The following is a 25230-nucleotide window of genomic DNA, read 5'->3' as shown; positions in this document are numbered from 1 at the left end:
CAGGACTTCCTGATTTGCCTGGTAGTCCTGGCATTCCAGGTTTGCCAATCCCTGGGTATCCCTGTGGTCCAGGAGATCCGGGTACTCCTGGTAAGCCTGGCAGCCCTTGTCCAGGCAAACCCGGAGGGCCCTGGGGCCCTGGAGGTCCTTGGGGGCCTGGAATCCCTTGAGGTCCTTCACGAATCCCCTCTCCCCCAGGGGGTGGGCCTTTAGCTCCGCGAGGGTTGAAGGGCAGGGTTGGACCTGTGCAAAAACAAAATGTATAGTTAATATTGTGCTTTATGATCTTAGTGTGGTTTAGAGAATGAGTCCTGTCACCTTTACTCTGGGGGAGGGGCCGCTCCTTGCCCTTTTGGAAGGGCAGCTGTGGAAACTGTGGTGGCAGAACGGGCATCTCGTTGCCTAAGTACTGCTGCTGGGGCAGAGGCTCGCTGTACTGGGGTAGAGGTTGGGGCTGGGGGGGCTGTTTGTGAGGGTAGTACGCCCCACTGTGAACCAGGGGAACCAGGCTCAACTCCAGCAGCGCCCCCAGGAGGCTGAGTGACGTCACCACTGCTACACGCATCTTCTGTAAGCAACAAGAGCACACTGCAAGTTAAAATGAAAGAAAAAAAACAACAAACACAAAACAAAGAAAACCTCCGTCTTTCAGACATTAATTTGTTGGCTGCAGTCACTGCCTTGGATTGAAGTGAAAAGTTATTATGAAAGTGACTGATTTAAGATCATACATGTTCCAATGTTAAACCAATGGAGATTGAAGGTGCTAAATACTACACTTGTGTTCACTGAAAAGCACTCACCGTGACTCTGATGTCTTTACCTGTATTGAGTGGTTCAGGCTGTTCCACGGCTCTTTTCTAATGTACATGATTTTTGCAAAGGCTTCTCTATGGGCATTTGGAAGTGCTACCAAAAATGACAGATTTCCAAACTAACTGTTGTTTTTTAAAGTTCCATCCGAGCTTTATACTGTGTTTTCATTATGTGAATCATGTTTACTGTAGGTGCAGTCACTCGTATACACCACTGGGGGCAGTGTGGTTTGGGTGCTCTTCTTACAGAGCAGAATGCTTTGTGGTCAGAGACTGAGCCTTCTGGAGCCAGGCTGTGGCTAATACCGCTCTGCCTCTTCTCTTTGTTTACACTCCCATTAGAGCTACAATGTAGAGCTTCATGCTCCGAGCAGAATAATATGCAGTACTACACTCACAGCTCAAACAGAGGATGTGATTAAGAGGCCCCAGAGGAGACACGCGCTCCACACAGTCCTTCAAACATCCTCATGCACAGCCTCATCTACTGGAATGTATGATTTTAATGTTCTAATCATATAACTGTAATTTAAAGGTGCACAGTGTAACTTCTCTGGTTTAGTGTCTGCTGCTTGCTTATTATTGCTTTGCCTGAAATGTTCCACAGTATGGCATTAAATATAAGTATCTTATCTTTTATTTTATTGTGGGTTGTTTTACTCAAAAATTCCTTGAAAAACATGCATTCTTACTGGGATACAATAGCCTTTCCACAGATCTGACCTGTAACTTGACCTGGTGGCATTAGCCGCTTGTCTCCATGGAGTTTAATGCCATACTGTTCAACATTACAGACAAAGCGATAAAAACAAGCAGGTAGTGGACATCCATGAAATACAGATGAAAAATAGCCTGGTACGAGTCTCACCTCAGCTCGGGCTCCTCACAGGTGGACTCCTCAGGGGCCTCTAGGTGGCTTCTCTGGCTCTTCTCCTACACATGGGTGGGAGAGCAGCCATGTACAGGTCCAGCTGGAGCCTGCAGTCCTGGGCCTGCACAGACACCAATATAATAAGAGACTTGAGAGATCGCTGCCATGGTTATCTGTCCTGTAGTAAAGACTGTCCAGCTCCAGCACACATGTTGTGAGTGTAGAATTGTACTCCAGCAGTCAGAGAAACTAAGGGAGCTGGACTTGATTTATAATTTACTCTTAAATATTTTGATAACTGAACATTTTTTGTATGTGTGCCCATTTACTACCAAATGTTTTATATCAAATGTATATTTTATAGGAGTGAAGTAAACAGAATAATGATCAATGTTGTGTCCGTGGTGCATTGACATAACCCGGTTCTTGCCAGACAAGTGTGTGAGCCCTTTGAACTGACTTCTTACACATCAGTGTGGTATGGCTCTCACTCAAAGAGATCTGAACCAATGATCAAAGCCTTTAAACAAATACTTCACACTGATTGGTCAAAGTGCCACAACAGTGGAACAAGGTGAACTTGATTCTCAAGAGTTTGTGAACTAAGAAAATCATAAGAATTCCTCTTGCTGGCAGGGCTGGCATTGACACTGTTCTATGAGAAATGTGTCAGTGAGAAAACACAAATGTGTTTGCACAGCCGTGTTTGAGCCTGACTGAAGGTGCGATAGAGGCTGTAGTGATCAGACTGATTTTAATCTGTATGCAAATTCTAGAGATCATCCTAGAATTGCAGGCAACTGGGTATGTGATCATGCAGTCTGCATTATCCATTAACAGGCACTTTCCCAATCCAAAGAATCCAAATGTTGAAACCATTGACCAAGTCTCCCTTAGTCAAAACTCTATTCATGTTTTATACACAAATTGGAAGCAGACGTTTCTACTTGAGTGCTTGAGCAAGAGAGCCTGTCTACACATTTAGCTCCGGTCCATTTGTAAAACATCTTGTTCAAATCTAAGACCGTCCAGGCTCTGATGCCTGAGGACTGATCTCCATAATTCAACCTGATTCTTGCTCATGTTAAAACCAGCCTCTCACTAGGGCTGGGAGACATTAATCCAGGCTTTTGCACTCTGTTCGATGCAACTGAATGAACAGTGGGTCAGTACAGTGAATGTGCAGTGCTCATGTATTTTGCTGTGTCAATGCAGCAGGTTCAGGAGCTTTTAGGACTGTCCCTGTACTGATGTGATCCACCCACCACAATGGACACATGAATCTGCACATGGACTTGATAATGAGCAGGAGTATGTACAGGGCTGAACTTTTTCTTACAGAGATGTGTGTGAGTCCTGTGTGAATGAATGCAGCAGTACAAATCTCTGTTTGTTACATGAAGAACAAACTAGTGTCATTTATCGAGCAGTCACATGCCAAACAGATCACCACACTAAAAAGGAGCAAAAACCCAACGCATTTTCTCACAGAGATGCTAAAGAAGATGCAGCACAGTTTTACTCCTCTGAATAAATTGACTTTTTTTTATGTGAAAAGATTTATGTTTTTATGAGTATCTTATGACTTTTTTATACTTATAAAGGACGTTTTTCATGTCCTGTCCTGGGCATCCGGGTTTTTTCTATAAAGTGATGCAAATGTTCAGGTTTTCATGATCTTTCATTGGGCCATTAAATTGAGTGGCTCTTATAGTTCTTTGTGCACACAGAAGGAGCGAGCAGACACAAACAGTCGACCAGCCTGTAACATGCATTTTTCTCCATTTCTTAAAGGTCAGAACTTTTAAAGCTGTTTCCTCTTCTCATTTCCTCTTTCAAAGTTATATTGGGAGTTGTTGGTATATGTTTGAGTAATCTTTAATCACTTATTTTCATATTTTCGTGCCCTGTGTTCACTCTCTGCTCTATACTAATTCTCTTCTACTAGTTTATTTTCTCAGTGAGTGATTAATGCAGCATCACATAGTGATTTTAGTATAAATAATAAAAAAAAAAAAAAACAAGGTTAGAGTAATATTGTGCAGATATCTGCATTAGTTGCTGGTGTTATGGATATGTCAACATGTCTTGTGACAACTTGGTGATGTGAGCGTTGCAAAAATCAAGAACCCAGCTTTAATAAAAGTTTTATTTTGTTTTAAGTGCTGTATCCGCTGTATCATGTTATTCAATCATTCCAGTGATATCTATGAAGCAAAGCACATGTGTCAGCTTGTGTGAATGTAGTGTTCACCGTGCGCACTACCCCAGACTGACACAGCTCCTTTGCATTGACTCCAGTGGACTCCACAGACAGACCTCTCACTGCTTCAGTGTGGACGAGTACATAAATCCACATCTCCACTTCAGACAGGGCAGAAAGGAAGCCACAGAAGAACATTTACATTTTATTTTGATGACGCCCCAGAGGCCCTGGGACAGGTGTCTGCACAGATGCCTGTGCGTCTGTCTGCAGAGGGCGGTTTTCTGTGGCGTGTGTGATATGAGCCATGTACACATCGGCCCCAAAATCCATAACACTGACTCAGTGTCATGATGATGTTTACAGTGACTTCAGCTCCCATTCAATATCTTTCTAAAGAGGTAGTGTGAAGACTGTTTCTTTAATTAACATGTTTTAGATGAATATTGCAGTTTAAAATGTGAAAATAATAACATCATGATCCACAGGTTGTAAATTTGAACTATGTAACAAGCTCAAGCACGATATATGATCTTTAAATCATATGAATTGTATTCTGTTAAATTATTTTAGTATATCTTACGTAGTTAGAACAAGTATCATTAAGATGAAAAAAAAAACAAAAAAAAAACATGGTAATATGGTATTCAATATAAAGTTCAGATTTCAGTAAACAACTGCATTGTTTTGAGAAAAGACCAAAGTGGCTGTAGAACATGCCCATGAGTGAAACCCCATGTGACAGGCACAGATAAGTCGTCATGTTCATTGGCCAGAATAATACTGATATGACAGTAGTGGCTTAGTTGTAGAACAGGAGTCATCCTCACATCCCTCCTCTGCCTCTTGTTGTATGCAGTAAACAGCTCTCTTTCCCCTTGTGGCTCAGGCTCATCCACGTAGGCCTGGGCCTCAGCCACTGCAGCGTCACGCACAATCATTTATGGCCACACAGAAACATAACAGGCCTTTTAAACTCACATCTTCAACATTAGCCAGTCGTCAATTAAATATGATTATTGGGTGCTGCTGAATTATTTCCCTTGAACTTGTGGTACTGCTGTCTTTGTGTTGTCACTGGCCTGTACGTGATCTATCCACTATAAAGAAAAGGCAGGATCCAGAGCTGCTTTTAGGTAGACTGGTTCTGAAAAAGGGACAGACCCTTCATCCTCTGACATCATTTTTACATTGATGAAGATTCCCTGACGTCTTTTTTTCATGGATGCTTGGAGACTTGGGACCAGGCCACCCAGAGCAACAGCACTGACGGTCACTTGTTTTTCTCCTTGTGTTAAATGGTTTGCCTCTCTAAATGGCTGTAGAACTTCAACCGTCTCCCTCAACGACTCCAGCGGTGTAAAGCATAGTTCTTTGTGACTTGTCTTTTCCAGTAAATCACACAGTACGTGACAATCACACTTGAGGAGAGCAATGACCTGCGAGCTGGTGAGCAGAAGAGAGCTTATTTTTGATTGTTCTGAGCCCATCACCCACTACAAGCTGCGCGTGCTGGGGTTTGTCAGTCGAAGCGTGGCTCTCCTGGCTCTATGGGCTCCACCGCTCTGGGCCATTTAGATCTGCGTCGTTGGCAGTGCTGTCATCCTCCACAAGAACACAGAAAGTGGATGCCAGCCTCATATTTGCTGCATTATCAGAAATTATGTAGTGCATTTTTCGGACGACAAGTCACTCCAGAGTATAAGTCACACCAGCCAAAAAATGTGTAATGAAGAAGAAAAAACATATATAAGTCGCACCAGACTATAAGTCACACTTTTTGGGGGAAATTTATTTGATAAAATCAGAGACCAGGAACCAACATTTCCTGTGTAAAGTCAAGCTGTAGTAATAACAGTAGAAGAGAGAACAACAGACTGTTAACGTCACATATGAACAGTTCTTCAGATAAACTATAACATAAACAACAGAACAGAACAAGTTTAACAAACTCTCCATCTCACTCCAAATCACTAAATCCATTCAATTCTTCATCCTCGGTGTCACTTCTGAACAACTCGACCTCCGGAGGTAAACAGAGCGCCGCTTCCTCTTCTGTGTCGCTGTCGTCAGACTCAGCATCAGTTAGAATTATTCTGGTCTTTCTGAATCCCGACAGGATGGTTTCAGTGTCACTGAAGTCCAGGCTTTGTCCATCCATCCAGTGACTTCAGGAAAGTTTCATGGTGCATCCTCACAAGTTTCTCTCTCACTCCAAACTTTCCTTCTGCTACTTGATTTCCATTTTCAGCTGCAGATTTTACAACTTGCAGTTTGTAATCTGCAAAATGTGGTTTTCTTTTGGGGGCATTTGTGTTCAGTTTTCTCAGTCGTCTTTATAAGTTTATTAAATGTTAAATTGTTCAGTGGTGCAGAAGTAATGGTGCGATCGACTGACATGATACAGACAGAGCAGAGGCTCTTTCTGCAGGAGACATGTGCAGTAGAGTGAAGTGACAGTGGAGGAACAGGAGCAGCAGATACTCACACACAAGACTAGAGCGCCCTCTCGTGGCTGTCACTGTGAACATTTTAATATATTAATCACAGGACCATGAAAAAAAGCAACTTGTTGTCTGAAAAATATGGTAGTGAAGAATGGAAAAAGTTAATGAGAAGTTTAGTTATGAAACCAGGGGGTGGCCGGTCCCTGTTGAGCTCCACAGTTTAAATCTCCACTGACTCTATCCTATTTTTTGCATCCAATTTTGGGATCATTCCATGTGTACTACCTCATTCTAACTTGGTACCGGTTTTCCACTGTAGAAAAGACTGTTGCTAAAGTTAGCGGTCAAGAGAAACAGCCTCCCAGAATCAAAGAGGGAAGCATCAAATGGAAATGCTAAGCAGCGCTGAGTGGGACCAATGGAAAAGTATTATTTGAAGTAAAACCAACACACAAGCTAATCTGCACTTAATATTTCCACTACGATACAAGAGCTACACATGTTAGTTACTTGATTGTAGACAGCGATTGTACTTTGAAGAGGTTTTGAACACACTAAATACATCATTAGACATTTCAATTTCCAGATGCAAAACTTTACTTTGAAATGAGAGGTGATTTGTTTTACTTTGATACGTGAGGAGAAAGCAGATGTTGTTCTGTGCAAACAGCGGAGAAACGGTCTTTGATGGATGGAGCTGGACAGACTTTATAAAGATATTAAGGTCAGATAAGACGTAGACTCCTGGACTGTTTAGTCTGGACTCAAACACACAATCAGACCTGATCTCAAAGCTCACGCAAAGTCAACCAGGTGCTCAGTTGAGTGCCCAGTGAGTTAAAGGTGCACTGTGCAACTTCTCTGGTGTAGGATGTGAAACCTTCTTGTCTCCACGAGGACCACTTAAGCACACTGAACAGTGAAATACAATAATAATAGAAAGTCTCCATTAAAAGTCTCAGTGCAGCTCAACATGTAGAGTCAACAGATCCAGCGTAAGGGCAGTTTGAGGCGAGTAACAGCCCTCAGGACAAACGAGTCCCTCCTCTGTGTCCTCTTTGTCCTGCAGCATAAACAGCAGCCTCCAGGGGAAGCAGCTGAAGTCCGAGACACAACAGGAAAGCCTCTTCTAAGCCCATCTCACTCCGCTCTGTTGTTATGTTTGGTGATGAGATGAGGACTTTCCTCCAAGTGTTTCCTGCTCAAATCACACAAACTGCTCAAATCACACAAACCAATAGTCCTGAGCTTCCGTCCTTTGAACTGCACATGCTGTACTTCTTTGTTGGTCAGAATTCCAAAATGATAATTGAATTTTAAAAATGTTAAACAACTGTGTGCCAGACACTCAGCCCCAAGAGGAACCAGCCACGACCATGGCAACCACATTATCTTTCATATTTTCTTGCTTTGGAGTAGACCACAAAATGACATAAAACCTAAAACCTATATTTCTATCTCCACTTCTCCATGGAGAAAAGCAGGTGTCACCACCAGGTCAATAAAACAGCAATAAAAAGCCTGTCAATGAAAAAAGCTTCAGGAAAGTTACAAACATGCACTTTTAATGAAGACCTATTGAGCTTGTGTCTACTATAGTTAGAATTTACAACGGCCGTGGACCATTATGGCTGCGTTCAGACTGCAGCCTGAAGTGACCCAAATCCGATTTTTTGGCCTCTATGTTCCTGTATCTGATCTTTTAATGACAGTCTGAACGACACAGATCCGATTTTTTCATATGTGACCCAGGACACTTGGATATGTGCTCCTGAAACTGATACATATCTGATCTTTTGACATGCGACTTCTGTCGGTCAAAGTGCATTCATCCACCTACATGTTATCAACAAGACACAAACGTCACTATTCTGCGATGAAGTAGGTGAAAATTGTTAATGAACTCCTGTGTCACTGAAGCAAAGCACATCTCCACTCACCACTCTTGGCTCCGTCTCCACACGTTCCTTTCTACCGACGTCGCTGCCGCTGTCCCACAAAACACCACGGTCAAAAACCTCGTCCTTCTCCTTCTCAATCTCCTCCTTCAAACAAGTAAGTTGTTCATGTTCTGGCTCCGGTACGAGAGGAACTTTAAAATCTCCAGGTGATCAATGCTGCGTCCATGTTTGGACAACTTCCATAAACACAGAGACGCTCGCTGCGGTTGACGTCATCGTGTCTCCAGTGCACATGTGGGACACTTTCGGGCTGTTTAATGTTCACACTGGAGTCACATACAAGTCACATTTAACTGGAAATGTGAACAACCTTGCAAAAACATCGGATTTCACAAAAAAATCGGAATTGAGCGTTAAGCCCTGCTGTCTGAACGTAGCCTAAGTTATAATTTGCACATTTTAAATCTCAATATTCATCTAAAATAACTTAGACTAAACTAAAAGAAACAAATCAACTGACGTCCCTGATAAAAAACTGTGGTGCCCAAGGAGAGCTGATGTCATCACACCAAAAAGGGCCCTTTGGTGGATAACTGCAGCTTTTTTTTTTGTTTGTTTGTTTTTTTACTGTGCAAAAATGACTATGCAATGCTGCTGAATCCTACATGTATCACAGTTAAAACAATAAAATTGGAGAACAGAGTGCATACGTCACAGTGGGCGTGAACCAGTGGCGATGAAAGTGGGGATTGATTGGAAATATGGCGTCTTGAAAATAAGGTTTTTAAACAACTATGACACGGTTAAAAGCTCTGAAAAGTCGATTTTTTCAGAAATGTCGACTTTAACATAAAAACTCCGGTCCTATAGATTTCAGACAGGAACCAAGCCAATGGGCAAATAGTCTGTCTATGTTTGTAATGCATTTTGAGTGAGGCAAACTGAGCACTACTTAGGAACATGAGTGAATGAAACACAACACAAATTCATGAAAAAAAAATAAAAAAATTACAATCTCAATTACATTTTTTGTTTTTTGTTGTTGTTTTTTTCCCTCAAAAACTAAATAAAAATGTCACACTGAATTGATTTCCTCAAACAATACAGACTTTTATTCAGTGCTATTTTATACAAAAACAAACCAATTTCTTCCATCTGCTCCAAACCACACGCTTTTACTGACAGAGGAGTCACTTAAAGAGGATTCACTGTGGACCTCTCACTTAAAGACGGGGTATTATGCAAATCCAAAGTTTGGACTCTTTCTACCATGTTATAATGTCCCTCATCAAAAAAACATGTTTGAAAAGATTTTAGATGTCAGTTTTGCATTTTTGACTATTTTAGCGCTCTCTATCCCTATTCAAACCCTCCTCACAGTTAGCAGTCAGATTCTGTTCAAGGCTCCGCCCACAAGCCTACGTCACCCAAACTCCTACACAACAATTTTCCATAAATAAAAACAACACACTACAACTTAACATCGATGTGCAGTAGGGCTGGGTATCATTAATACGTTGCCGATACAATGCATATCTCGATACAGTGCACGTTCAATTCGATATGATATATTTTAAATCGATTCCATACACTTCAGCAAAAAACAAAAGCTAAATGACAGCTGTGATACCACTTCTTGTCCAAAGTTCATATGAAACACAAACATTCCAATCATCAAAATTGTGAAAATGTCAAACATGTCGCATAAATGAGTTTCCTTCCTCTGAACAAACAACAAAACTGTAGCTGTAACAAAATTGCTTAGTTAAATATACCACCAACTACTCTTGCCGATATATCGATACAGCAGCTCACGATATCGATACTGTATCATCACATTAAGCAATACGATATATAGATATTTTGATATATTTGCACAACACTAATGTGCAGTAGTTTCATTAAAGGGACACACCCTGACCGTGCTGTGATGGCGCTCTGAAGGGGGAGTGACTTAGTTTACATTTCAAAGCCTTCCCTCCACACAGTGACGTGAAACCATCTGAAACACTTGTCACATGACTAGGCTGGTGTCAAAAACAAGGAAGTGGAGCACCGAGTCTGAAGTTGTAGCAGTCGATTTCAAGCGAAGGAAGATGGCAAGTGTGAAAAGTGTGGACTGATGACCTAATAGGTTTACTAGCAAGTACTTCTAGCTACACTGTTTCATTGTTTTGTCTCTGGTTTGTTTAAACTGTTTTCCACGATAAGCCAATGATGTTCATTTTGTTTTCTTATATACTTTAACTTCTTGGGTTCTTTTTAAAGACAAAGCAGTAAAGTGTGTTTACCTTGTTGACATGTTTCGGCTGCTGCTGCAAGTCATCTTCAGAACTGTCCCCGGTGTTGGTGGTGACGTGTCGTATATCAGCTGTTGTTACTTCCTGTAGGCGTGGTCAGTCTGATGGACCTGGCAGGTCACTCAGACTGACCACACCTCCCGTCGCCCAGTGTTCTCTGGAGGAGGGTGTCCCAGGTGTGGACGAGGCACGGACAGCATTAACTGTGATGATGGAGCGTTCCTCCTTTCACACACCAACACCGGTGACAGTTCTGAAGATGGCTCGCAGCAGTAGCCGGAACATGTCAACAAGGTAAACACACTTTACTGCATTGTCTTTTAAAAAAACAAACAAGAAGTTAAAGTTTTCCACGATAGCGTCACATGAAAGATGTCACGAACCCAGAGAATCAGGACGGCACAATTCACAGTGACGTGGTCCAATAAGGACACAACTAGAGCTCCTACGTCAGAGTATCAGTGTTTTCAGGCGTCAACATAGTGCCTCTGGAGCCGTTTTCCATCTGATTAGTTTGGATGAACACTGCATCCGCAATGAAAACAACTCAAATACGTACTAGTGTGGATGGGGACTTAGAGCGGGGGGTAAAAAGAGGGGAGAACTCAGAGCATCAAAAACAAAACTGAATATGTTTTCGGCAAATAAAGCACTTTCCAAAACTATAAAAGGTAAAGCAATGATCTAAATATGGTATGTGTTTGCAGTTAAAAGCCCATAGAAAAGACCTAAGCTGATCACCATTAGAAATTTTGGAATCTTGAACTGAACTAAAATTTGATGAACTGCCCAGTCCTGACTCCTGGTGTGTTTTCGATGAAGAAACCAAATCCAAACATGATTAAAGAGCGCATATTAGGATATTTTCGGATGTTTTCTTTGTTGTTTCCTCTTCACAAACATACCTGGAGTTAATTATGAAATATTTTAAGCTCACAAGGATCAATTTTGTGTAATATAGGACCTTTAAGAACTCCAGAAATGCCTTAGACAAAATATGAGACCTTTTAAGGACAGTGTTGTTCCATTGTTTTTGTCTTTTTCCCCAGACTCGCTGCATTCCTCCAGCACGGGAACCCAGCCCTTTCGTAGACATGCTTTCCTGTTTAGTCTAGGGCTTTTAATCGCAATCAAATCTAAATCACAATTTGAATGGACATGATTAGCAAATAGCAAATGCAGCAGTTTTTGAAATGCCATAATTTCCTCCACAAACAACAAAATACACTGTCTTATTCTGCGCACAACTGCTAATTCTGTAGTTTAGTCTGTACAAACATGCTCTGAAAGGTGATTCTTGTTTTAGTTTGGAAGTTAATTCAGTCTTTTTGTCAGTTCTTCTAGTTTATAATGTGAACTATGAACAGAATCCTCTTATTAAAAAGCCCATTTTACGCTATTTTCTGATATGTTCTAATGTTTCCTCATCACAAACAGACCTGCCGTTGTGTTTTGTTTCATTCACAAACGTTTAACACATAAACCCTGCGTATTTAGGTGGAGTTCTTCTCTTAAACAGAAAATACTTTGTTCCACCTTGTGATGTCATGTGGTAATACAGGAAATGCTCCACTGTGATTCTTAACTCCTCTTGATACATTCACACTAGAATTATTTGGATGATTTCAGTCCTGGAATTTCCAATTTCTACTGAATTAAATGTAAAAGGAGCTTTAACTTGAAAACTACCACTTCATGACATCACAAGGTGGAGCGGAGCATTTTGAGCTTTGGAGATGTAAACAGACAGACAAACAAAACACAAATCCAGATATGTTTTTGAAGAGTAACATCATTATAACGTGGCTAAAAACTCACAAGAGTCAGTTCTGCGTAATATAGAATTTGATATTTTTTCTAATTCTAGTTCTAATCTACACGTTCTACTCCACAGCACTCAGCTAATTCCACAGCTCCAGCAGCTCCACGGCTCCCGGGGCCTCAGCCGATGACAGTCCCACAAAAGAGCCTCACTCTGGGGATGAGTCACTGGTCTGTTATCACCTCCAACTCCAGCTTTGAAAATAATCATATGTAGGCTGTGTGAGTGGTTCCAGATGGGGAGGAGAGTGGGCCGAGAGGGGCCGAGAGGGGCCGACAGGGGCCGAGAGCATCTCAACCACAAGGTTAGTGGTTCTAAAACAGCTTTACATTAGCACTAATACACGAACAAAAGAGCTGAATAAATGTAATGGATATAAAGAAAACAGGCTGGAATAATAGAGGTGATATGATGTGCTGTGAATGGACATAACTCAAATTGACTACACTCTGTACTTTTTATACTGCTGTACAATGTAACATACATACAGTATGTGACACCTGACACCTCATTATACATTTATTTAGTGCTTTTCTACTCAAAAGGCTCCACATGAACCTCTCATTCACACACCAGTGTATACAGACACTAAATGTCCCAACAAAGACCCTCTAACTAAGGCTACTTTTACACTGAAACAAATCACCGTATCACCATATTGGAAATAATTTGCATCCAGACATGTCGTTTCTGTGTCCACAATCCTATCCACACAGTAACGCAAAACCGCCTGAAACACTTGTCACATGACTAGGCTGGCGTCACAACGTCACGTGGGCGGTAAACACAAGGCAGTGGAGCATCGTGTCTAAAGTTGCAGCAGCCGGTTTCGAGCCGAGGAAAATGGCAAGTATGAAAGTAGTAAGTAGTTGTAGCTCCGCTGTTTCCCCTTTGTCTGTGGTTTGTTTAAACTGTTTTCTGCAATAGTGTCACATGACCGATGTCACGAACCCAGAGACTCAGGAAGGAGCAAGTCACAGTGACGTGGTCCAATAAGGACACAACTAGAGCTCCTACATCAGAGTATCAGTGTTTTCAGGCGTCCACACAGTGCTGAATCAGATCTGTATTCAGATGAATTCGTGGGAGTTGGCGGCACCAGATCGTTTTGTCTCTGGAGCCATTTTCCATTGGATTAGTGTGAACGAACACTGCATCCACATATGTACTAGTGCGGACGGGGCCTAAGTATACTTCTGAAAATATGACATTACTTACTGGTAGCAGGATACCAGTAAGTTCTTGTTTCCACAGATCTGACCTGTGCCTGCTAGTCTCCATGAAGACAAGTTTAATACCATACAAGCAAACCCTGGAGAGAGGCAGGTGGCAGGTCCTCCACCATTATAAAAGAATGAGAACTTCACACATCAGTTACTTGAGACGGTGCGTTGGAGGAGAGGGAGCAGCCCAAGAACATGGAGAAAAATCCCGCACACCGTCTTAGTTGCAAATTGTGAGATTTATTAGGACAAACCGTGCAACGTTTCGGCACTAGGCCTTGTTTGCCTGACGAAGGCCTAGTGCTAAAACATTGCAGGGTTTGTCCTAATAAATCTCACAATTTGCAAGTAAGACGGTGTGCGGGATTTTTCCCCAGATCCTCCACCATAAAAGTGACATATCTATATCAGAAGTATAAGTTGGTTATTATAATATTACAAATGTAATGCTGTATTGGAACTGGATTCTATTTTCCTTGTACAAAAAGTAGTGCTTCACTGTTACTGTGATATCAGAGTTGGTATTGAGAATTGAGTTTTCTTCAGTATCAAAATCGAGGTTTAAATGTTGCTTTAGTGCCCTTCTTAGTACTACAGTATATCCTTGAAGTCAACAGAGGGCGCCAGACTCCAAAAGTCAATGGCAGCGTCCAACATGCTGCACTCTGTCTCACGTCTGTGGAGATCATCACATGCCTCACGTTTCCTCCAGCCTCTGCTCCTGCGGCTGCTGTTATTTTAGCTCAGCTCCACACCTCACCCTCACCTCCATGTTTCACTCCAGCCCTGAGTCCACCTGCCCCAGAGGACGACCGGCACACACACACACACACACACCGGTTCTATCAGTGCAATGTGCTTCGTGATGCTTGGGGGCGCTATTTAACAACTACTGTCAATCTATAAATCATTCATAGCGGCTTGGAAAATATCGTGTTTCATGGTCAGTAAAACCACACAGAAAACTCAATCCTAGAACAACTCGAACAAAACTAAACAACGGTCTGTCTCCATCTCTATCACCAAGAGAATAATGATAGAAAACTGGAAATCCAAACACTCAATCAATCTTAACCACTGGACTCAACAGATAACATCCTCAGAAACCTCGACCTACTACGATAACAACTTAGCGCCCTTCACGGATTACTGATTCCAGATTCACTCCATCATCCAAATGTACTTTTTCTGGTGCTTTCGACCATATAACATTCATCAAAAACACGCTGAAGAGCTTTCATTTGTCATCCACACAAGTTTCAGAAATCCAGCAATCTCTCCTGGCTTCAAAAAAATCTAATTGGCTCGGGTTAACTCGTCTCTTGTCACTGTAAAAATGGATCCATATGCTGTGCGCCAGGAGCTTTTGGGCTTTTCTTTTAGCAAGCTCATAGATGTGTCTCGTGTATTTTAGGTGATAAAGGACAATCAAGTGAATATTTATCTTTTTTAATTATGATTTTGTACATTCTGCAGTGTTTTAAACTACTAGTCAAGTGAACTTTGACATGATTAGCGTGATCACAGATGTGTTTTTTTGCATTTCAGTTAGGGATGGACATGATTAGTCAATGAATCAATAATTGATCATTAAGAATTTCATTGATTACATTCATTTTAATCGACAAACCGAATGTAGGCTGCTGTTTGTAGCAAAGGGTGACCAAACAGGGGTCCGGACATGTAGCTCTCTGCACTCACAAGTGCAAACAGTTGGTCAGTCTGCAACGTGCCGAAGCGCAAATGCGTATTTAACGATGACTTGTATAAGAAATTCCATGCTTTCCGTTCCGGTCGGGACAAGTGGGAGGCCATGTGCACAGTGTAAAAGCAGCACATATGTTTCGGTGTCCAGAGGGAAAAAGTTCACCAGGACACCGAAAACATGAAAAAGCTTTGCCAGGTGAGAGTAGAGCAATGTCGATGACGAGTCCCCACCTCCCACCCCCCGTACAGTGTCCTGGTTTGACAAACACAAATATGATCACACTAACCTGTATTCCACTGAGTCGTGTCTTTTAATCCGACAGAAGTTGAACCGCATCAGCGACACAAGAGCTGTTTTTTTTTCTTTGCTTAGTTTATGCAAATGAGCCATGTGGTTTTAAGTTTTGCTTCTGTGAGAGTTGTGCAAAGCTGCATTAAACACATTATATTATTATAAAATCTGTTTTTATGTGTTGTTGGGACAACTACACATCGCTTTCGCAAAGAATTGTAATTTTCATTCCTGTTCTCACCGCATTTGCGATAAACCTGCACACGTCTGATCTCTGAAAACATCGCGACACACACACAGAACAGACTCACCTTCAGCATCAACACCCCTCTGTCACAGAAAGAACACTCATATTCCACCGTGTCCTTTAGTCCCACAGAAGCTGAACCACATCAGCGACACAACAGCGTTTTTGTTTAGTTTTTCTTTTCTCCGCTTAGTTTATGCAAATGAGCCATGTGGTTTTAAGTTTCGTTTCTGTGAGACTTGTGCACATCTGCATTAAACACATTATAATGTCAAACGGGCTGATGTGGCTCTAGAGTCGTTACAGTTTATTGTTGTGAAGTTGAATTTATTTATGCAGATTAGTATTGCAGATAGTAATAATAATGATGATCATTTTAATATAAAAACTTTAATGATTAATCGATAATCGATCATTAATTCTCTCGATGATTGATTAAGAAAATTAAATCGAATGTCCATCCCTAATTTCAGTGCATATAAATGAAAGAAAATATAAGTTTTTATCTGACCCCAAGCTGCTACATTTACCCAATATTATCATGCTTCTTCCTACTTTGAATTTGTGACTTTTATTCTACTACTGACCATAACTGCGAGAAGATCCATCTGGTATTTGCATGTGTACCTTTTGTCACGCTTTCAGAACACTTTTCGTATCAAGTTTTCTCGTTAGACAGTACTGTGGAGCTTTTGTAGGCATGGAAAAGTATTTTTTTGTAGAGATCAAGTATCAAGATCAAGTTCAAGACAGGGTCACCGCTCGCTACTTCTGGTCACGACTAAAGAAGATGTCAAGGAATGGGTAATGTTCAACTGATCACACCACAAAAGAATCTAGAATAATACCAGTTTCTCGCTCACTCATGTTGTCTTTCAGGTCAAATGTTTCCACCGACGACAATCTTCGAAATAAACCCAAGGAACTGCATATTCGTTTGGTGCATTGTGTATCTTTTCTGGTGGAGACTCCGTCAAATGTTTTTCTCCATGGAGATGTTATTGCTTCGTCTGGAATCTTTCACGGAATGGTATTAAATGTTTCTATCATCATGGAGACCAAACCAGACCAAGTTAGTTTCCTCTGTGAAATATTTTTGAGCTATAAAATAAACTGTAATCGAATACATGTAAAGTAGAGCTGTTTATTGTCACACTGTGGAACTTTCCAAGCAAAGCAATGACATCTCCACAGAAACAAGCAGGTGATGAACCCCCAAACAAAAAGTTACACAGTGCACTTTTAACTTGTACTATATGAACCTCATGCTCATGGTGCTTCGAGTGATTCTTGGAGTTAGACCTGTTTAGTCTTAGGTTTGCTCTCATCTTTTGTTAGTTTGTTTTCTTTGACAAATAGTCAGTACAGCACCTATGGCTGATCTGACTCTGACTCTTGACAGTTTTAACTCTTGACTCTTCATATCCAGGCCAGACGACAGCCCCAGGTCTGTGGTCAAGTTTGCTGTTGCCACTTAAATGACCAGATATCTTACAGTTAAATACACGGCTCATGTGTCTGAAGATCATTACAGTAAGAATGCTGGTGTGGGACGGGGACAGTGGAGCGTTCATACACTCAGGCACACAGGAGATGGTTATATTTTGTCCACAGCTGAAGCATGAGCCTGCTCCTGTACAAACACCCACCTGTTCTGTTCAGGTAGTTTTCCGCTTTAGGGTCTTTCACACCGACAGCAGTTAGTGCACCAAACGTTTCATTCGAAGCAAAACCTCTTAGTTTGACTCGTTTTCTTTGGTGTGAAAGCATCAATCACACTCAGATCTGTACTATCAATCAAACTGCTCATAGGCTTAGGGAATGTGCAGTTATTAATAGAATACAAGAATGCAAAGGGTTTGCCTGTAAAGAATAATTTAAAGGTCCTGTTGGTGCATCACTCGTGGTCAGACTTGGTCTCATATTTATTTTTGTTCTATGGTGTTTGTTTATGTGGTGCTTTTGTGTTGTCCTGTTTTTTGATAAAGCATGTTACCCCCTGTCCCAAGACAAATTTCTCCCATGGGAGACAATAAAGGATTATCTTATCTTATCTTATCTTATCTTACTACTATACTAAATCAACCAGCGAACCGAGACCACCTCTTTTTTGAGGTTACGGACCGCTGGACTCCGCACCAAATGCCAAACTCTGGTGCGATCCCTCTGGAGAGTACGCCAACTCCGGTACAAACCATAGACAGTAGGTCCAAACAAACTGTTCGAAATGCATCATGGAAAGGCAGGCTCGGCTCGAACTCCCGAACTGACCTGATCCCCCCCGGCCCTCAATTCCACTATCCCAAACTCACAAACCCACAAACGGGTGGCAGGGGTCCCGAGGTTTGTGAGTTTGAGCTCCCCTGGGGGATAGGGACCGGCTTGCACCACCTGTACTCCATGGTGGGGATCCATGGGAAGGCGACTGGGCGAGAAGGTGCATCTAGCGTGCGGGAGAACCTCAGCATCCCCGAGCCACGTGCAGTCAAACCCAATGTGCTCAGGAGGTTTGGATATTCGTCAATCTGACCAATTTTGGTTTGTTTGTCGGTGTGAAAGCGGACCACATTGGATCTATATGCTACATCATAACCACTTTATTGCCTGCTGCAGACCAAATAATCGCAGTTGCGGTGTGAAAGCGTCCTCAGTGAATACATGTAATCGTGTAATCAAAAGCTCGCATATAACAGGAGGCTCTTATTACATGACTGTCTGGGATCCTGTTTGATCTTGTTGTGGACCTTGGACACATGCATGTTTCTCTTCCAGTGTCATAATCTCTAAAGAGGTTTAAAGACTTCCTGGATGTGTAGCGTTCACACCAACCCGAGGTTCAGAGCTCCACATGACCTGAGCTGCAGACAGTGCTGTGAATGTGTGCAGAAGCCCGCTCCACTACAGCTCCAGACCCACAGAGCCTCACACTCACACTCGGCCAGTGAAGGCATCTGAGGCTCCTGCACAGCTGACAGTGTGCAGACAGTGCTGAGAGGTGAAGTGTGGGTAAAACTACTAACAAATCAAAACATAAGCTGCTGGAATACTCAATTTTAGATATTTCTCCATAATCCAGCCAAATGGACATAGCACATTATTTATCCCTCGTATAACTGAGTGTTAGTAAAGTCTGATGCGTTTTACAGCCGTGCAGTAAAAACCTCTCTCCCCCCGTACTGCATCAGCGTATATTTACGGCCACAATCACTCCAGACCTGCCACTTATAGTTTACATAAACAACACCTCTGTAAATCTGATGGTTTTACTACACTCCTCTCAGTGTACTTCATCTGCCAGTTTAAAAACAAGAACATCCACACTCACAAAACGCACCGAGAATATCGACATGAAATCCAAATTCAAACAAATTAATTCCAAAATGATATGCCTCAGAGGCTCATTAGTTCAAGGGATTGAATCCTTGACCCAGAAACCAGAAGGTCAGTGGTCCAATCACTGCTCAGACAGGTGCATACTGTTGTTGTGTTCTTGGGCAAGACACTTTACAGAAGTTGCTATATAAGATTGTGTCTCCACGGGGTTTAGTCTGTCTATTACAAAACCTGCTGTCCCTGAAGTTTAGATCTCTACAAACATGCACTCTCACTGTTAGAGGAAGTTGCCTCTCCACAGATCTGACCTGTAACTTTGCCTGGAGGCCCCACTCGCTTATATCGCTGGAGATGGAAAGGTTTAATGTCGGGTGACCAGATTTTCAAACTCAAAAACTAGGTCACTGCTGGTTTGTGGTGGTTGGTAATAATAAAATTGTGAAAGGAGTGTGTAACTAAGGAAAAATGTTCCGTTCATGACTTATTCAGAACTAACATGTGAGTCAGTACACTCACATTTTATTAGTTTTTTTGTTCATTTTTAAGCAGCTTTTGTGTATTTTACCTAGACAAATGACAGTTTATGTCTCTCTTTACTGTTGGCAGGGATTAAATTGGTCAGAAATAGGGACACCTGGGACATTTCTTGTATAAAACTTGGACAAATCACTGGTTTTGGATAAATGTGCTTGGACAGGAGACACAGGACTCAAAACTGGGACTGTCCTGGGTAAATAGGGACGTCTGGTCAGTGCCCTAGAATCTCTGGAACATTTTAGGCAAAGCAATGACATCTCCATGAAAACAAGCAGGTGACATATGCTCCACCAGAAACGTTACATATTGCACTTTTAAGCTTTTTATATCTCAATTGCTTTCATTAAAATCACAGTTTATATTAACTTTGGGAGTGTTAAAGGGGCATTCTAGCTGTTGTGAAAGTTGTCAAAAGACCTTATAAACTCATCATGGTGAATAATTAGGATGCTCAGAATGCCTAAGATCAGTGAGGAATAACTTAAAACCTCTCCAAACCGCTTAAACCGAACTATCAGCGTGTTTGGAAGAATAATAAATGGCATTTGTTGGTTGGTCCAGACTGTGAGACAGATGTCCGCTCCCTCCCCAGTCCCTCTCCCCGTCTGCAGCTCAGGCAGACGAGGTGTTTTACAGCTGTGAACACTTTCCCCTGTTTGATTTAATGGGCCCATTTAAACACACATAAAACTGAGACAAACCCGGCTTCCTGCACACATGATTACTTTCACTGCCCGCGCGCTGTAATGACACTAATATGCCAGACGGGGGCAGAAATGTGGACTTTTTTTTCAAAGCAAGGAGATGTTATTGCTTTGTCTGGAATGTTCCACACTATGGCACTATCGCCAAGAAGACAAGCTGACTAGGGACACCACTAACCCAAGTTACAGGTCACGTCTGTGGAGAGGCGATCTTTGTTTCCTTACTGCTATTTCTTTTTGAGCTGATATTTGAGCAAAAATAGCTCTGAATAGGTTCTGGATTCGACTGCCCAGCCTTGTGTAGGGAGTTTGCATGTTCTTCCTGTGTCTGGGTGGGTTTCCTCAGAACATTCCGGTTTCCCCCATCAAATCAAAACATGCGCCACAGGTCAGCTAAGGTACTCCTGACCCAGACTAACTCAAGTTCTGGACACTCTTAACTGTTCTGAAACTAAGTATGTGCCAATCCTGATACTGAAATTAGCCAGATAGTTCAGCTCCATGAAATCATTTAAACCGAAATGCTGTTTGGACTTTTAATTGGATTTTAATCAGACATCTCATACATCTCTATTGTTGCAGCCAAATCCCACTTGGACCGTTGAGAGTTGCAGGTGCGGAGAAAGTAAGTGACACGCTGTCTTTTCTCTGGCATCTCAGTAATCAAATCCAGTCTTAATATAAAAATAGTTTCTTTATTACTTCTTAATCACCCAAAAAATGTATTACTGTATAAAGGGATCTAAAATCATACAAAGACAAAAACAAACTGCAACAAACTGTGTGCTTCACCAGATTGCAACACCTGTGGAGCATAGGAGGGGTCCTCCCTAATGTAGCCTAACACACGGCGCCCTCTACAGGTGACGCACACCCAAGGCACATGGCTGCAACATCTCATATTGTTTGAACTTTTATTCATATGAAGCTGTTCATTCATGATGTGAAGGATAAATAACAGTTACATAGCACAGCTGGATCTTTTGTGTAATAAGTTTACTGGGTTTTCAGGAAATAAGTGCCATTTTCCATCTCTACACTGGTATCAGTTAATAATATGTTGAATATCAGCAGATACCTAAAATCAAAGTACCCATATCTGTATCAGAAATAAGAAAGCTGGATCAGTGCATCCCTAAATGAAACACATTAGAATATATTTCCTGAACAAACTGAATAAAACATTAAAACATGGTTGATTTTATGAACTAACCACACAATTCGTTCTGTCATAAAAAAGGACAAGTACAAAGCTTTATTTAATATTCTAGATCTTTTTTTTTTTCAGGTGCACCAGTAAATTGACTAGCCAGGCTGGCGCCACCTAGTGTTTCTGCTTAATTTCATTTCTCTCCAGCGACTAGGTCAGGAATCAGAATACACTAGACGGTTTGCAAAAACCCTGGAAGTTGTAGACCATGCACCAGCCAATCAGTGAAGAGTTGTGACGTCATGATGTCAAACTCGTTGCACCTGTCTGAGTCCATTTGTGGAACAGCACAACAGTAAACAAAGCGCCGAGATGGATGTAGACGAAGACAAACATTCTGTGTTGGCAACAATTCCCCAAATCAAGGATTTAAAGCCGGAACAAAGAGAATATTTGGTGAATTTTCTCAAGGGGAAAGACGTTATTGCCCTTCTTCCTACGGGATTTGGCACATTACATACATTACAAACCAAATAGCAGTAGCATTGGTTAAACAAAAAAGTACCCGCCTACTGTCGAGCAAACTAATTATAATGCTGCAAGGTCAGACGGTTTCCATGAAGTGAAACCGGCTGATGAATCAGGCTAGTAAATAACAACAACAACAACCAACAACAAATGAACCTTCATAAATGCAGAATTTAACCAAAATATATATTACACTAAACACAACAAATCAAAGTTAGTGAAGTCAAATCAAACATTAATGAAAAGTAACTTAAACAAATTAAACCCTACATTCACAACAAGTTCTTGAGGTAGGCTTTGGAGTTTAGTTTGGAGTTAGTTTGGAGTTTAGTTAAAGTGCATAGAGTTCTAAATTGTAAAAGTGCAACAGCTCAAACGGATGAAACCCAACATTCACAATAAGTTAAAGTGCTGTGTTAAAGTGCTGTGCAGACATGGATGATGTACTAAATGTCTTTTAAAGTGCTTGTGCTAAAGTGCTTGAGGTATGACTGGGTGTTAAAGTAAAGTGCATAGAATTCTAGATGGTAAAAGTGCCTATCTGGGCTAAAGTGATCTCTGCTAACCCTGAATCCTAACTTTGCATTGCACGACGAACCCAGCCTATACTGCACTTTACTAATCCCTCTTAAATCACAATAATACTTTACCTTTACTACAACACTCATCCGATAAGAACCAACACTGAATACAACTTGGAACACAATAAACTAGAATAAAAAGCAAAAACTAGTAGCAGCAGCGGATCTTTGTTACATAAGACACCATAGATTAAACGTTGCGAGTGCCATTAAACACCACCAAAACAAGTATAAAACTAAATTTACATACATCACAAAATGTATCATCTACATGAGGCCTGGGACACAATTGGAACAGCCACCACCACCACCTCCATCACTATACCACACCTTTAACCCGGTTATGACATGACGCGTTAGGAAAGGCTCGAGACGTCAGATGAAGAAAAGAGGTAGAGCACTTTACCGGGTCATAAAAAAGGTAAAAATCGCCGTACAGGTGGTCTGCCAGGGTTAAACTGTTAACCTTAACAGAAAATTATCCTCACTGAAAAATGTAAAAGTGGGCAAGGTACAAACCCAAGGCACTCTGACTGAATATATTAAAAGTCCTTTATTGCATGAAGGGACACCAACACGTTTCGACCAGCACTTCTTCGTCAGGGCATAAAGTCCATTTTGTTGGTCGAAACACATATATTTTTCAGTAAGGACACCATCCTCTTAAGAGCATTAGAAAAGGCTTTCGTAACAATAATCACCATCAGAGAATTGTATAACTTCAGCTACTTACACTTGGTACAGTTTCGAATCGATGCCGGGTACGCCACACACCACGTCGCGTTCACTGACACACCGCGGTAGGAAATGACTTGAAATCCTTTGTTTGGAGGGTAACAAAACAAAACTGCGAGTCTACTACTTTTTCTTTTTAAAATGCCTTGACAAAACCTAATGATCCAAAGAACTGAGGTCTAAAAGTGCTCAGAACAGTTATTTCTTCACGTAGTCTGCACTTAAATGGAGCAAAGGATCATGGTCTATGTAGTTCCTTCGGTTTTTTAGCTCATGCTGCCACCATAATGATTCATTTAAGCGAAAAGACTTCGATATGTTTTGATGGACCATGATACTATTGTGAAACCTTTGACGATATAGTAGTAAGTTGCCAATACGATACATACATACATTGTATCGATACACAGGCACGATACGATACATATCGATACACGATACATACATATCGATACATAGGATACCACGATACGATACATATCGATACGATACATACGATACACATACGATACCACAATGATACATATCGATACATATACAATCGATACATAGGATACCATACGATACGATATACATATCTTGATACACGATACAGGCCACGATACGATACATATCTCGATACAGTGCACTTTCGATTCAATACGATACATTTCAAATCAATTCAATATGGTTAAATCAAAAGAAAGTCTAAATCATGGCTGTGGTACTAAAAGTGTTTGTTAAACCACTTCTTGTGCAAAGTTCATATGAAACACAAACATTTTAATCATCAAAACAGTGAAAATGTCAAATGTGTCACATAAACGAGTTTCCTTCCTCTGAACAAACAACAAAACTATAGCGCTATAACAAAACAATTTAGAAAAATATACCAAAAACTACTCTTGGTGATATATCGATACAGCAGCCCATGATATCGATACTGTATCATAATATTAGGTAATACGATATATTGATATTTTTGCACACCTGTAGTCAACAGCTTCAATGCTGATCCGGTGACATTATTTGTTGACAAAAAGCGTATCCAGGAACACTCAAAAGGTAAAAAGTTGACCCTTAAACCTAGGGATGTAACGATATCCAACTCTCTCGATACGATATTATCACGCTATGCATCTCACGGTACGATATTTATTACGATATTTTGAAGACACTAATAGAATTGTAGATAGGACACTGTTTTTGCTTTTAAAATACCTTGACAAGATTTTGTTGTGAATTATTTCCATCATAATCCCAAGAATTCAAGTAAAAACATATTTCTTCATGTCGTCTGCGCTGAAATGAATCATGGGAAATGTAGTTTCCGATGTTCATGAACTGTTTCTACTATAAAACAATGAATTTAAGCAAAGGAACTTGTAATTCGATATATTGTGACATGCCACGATATTATTGTGAGACTTTTGACGATACGATATCACGATATTTTGGTTATTGTTACATCCCGACTAAAAACCATGTCAAGAATGTCAAATAATGCACATTCTATTACCCATGAGGCCCTAGCTCATTCACAGCAGCTCCACAGCAGCTGGTTCTACTATTTCCACACTGTTCTCGTCATCTAGCACGACGCCGGCGGATTTCAAAACGTTACAATGCATAAGAGAACGGGAGAGCTCTGCATACGCCGGCGATGTGTTCCAAATGTAAATACAGTGCGGTTTTGATGAGGACTAATGGTGCGTAGACGAAGAGCAGGGGGAAACTTAAAACCTCAAATCAAGTCGGGTCTCGAATCCAAACACACGCGGTTGTCATTTCCTACGCTCTTAAATCTGCTTTTTCCCCGTGTTTTTGCAGAGTCTGTTTCCGTCGAACAACCAAT

General features: G+C 41.2%; 1 protein-coding gene across 1 annotated transcript in view; it reads right to left on the bottom strand.

Moving 5' to 3' along the window:
* Nucleotides 1-25230, bottom strand: part of LOC129412606 (collagen alpha-1(X) chain-like) — a 28588-nt gene that overhangs the window by 1550 nt on the left and 1808 nt on the right. Inside the window, exons 2-4 of the mRNA XM_055166678.1 lie at nucleotides 1684-1807; nucleotides 319-568; nucleotides 19-243 (exon numbers count right to left, since the gene is read on the bottom strand). Of these exons, the coding sequence (XP_055022653.1) occupies nucleotides 19-243; nucleotides 319-565 (472 nt within the window). The 5' untranslated portion in view covers nucleotides 566-568; nucleotides 1684-1807. The remainder of the gene's footprint in view (nucleotides 1-18; nucleotides 244-318; nucleotides 569-1683; nucleotides 1808-25230) is intronic.

Source organism: Boleophthalmus pectinirostris, unplaced genomic scaffold (assembly GCF_026225935.1).
Source record: "Boleophthalmus pectinirostris isolate CB_2022bp ecotype Guang Dong unplaced genomic scaffold, ASM2622593v1 HiC_scaffold_11, whole genome shotgun sequence".
Lineage (NCBI taxonomy): Eukaryota > Metazoa > Chordata > Actinopteri > Gobiiformes > Gobiidae > Boleophthalmus > Boleophthalmus pectinirostris.
Note: the sequence above shows the minus strand (reverse complement) of the source record. Positions and strands in the feature narration are given on the sequence as shown.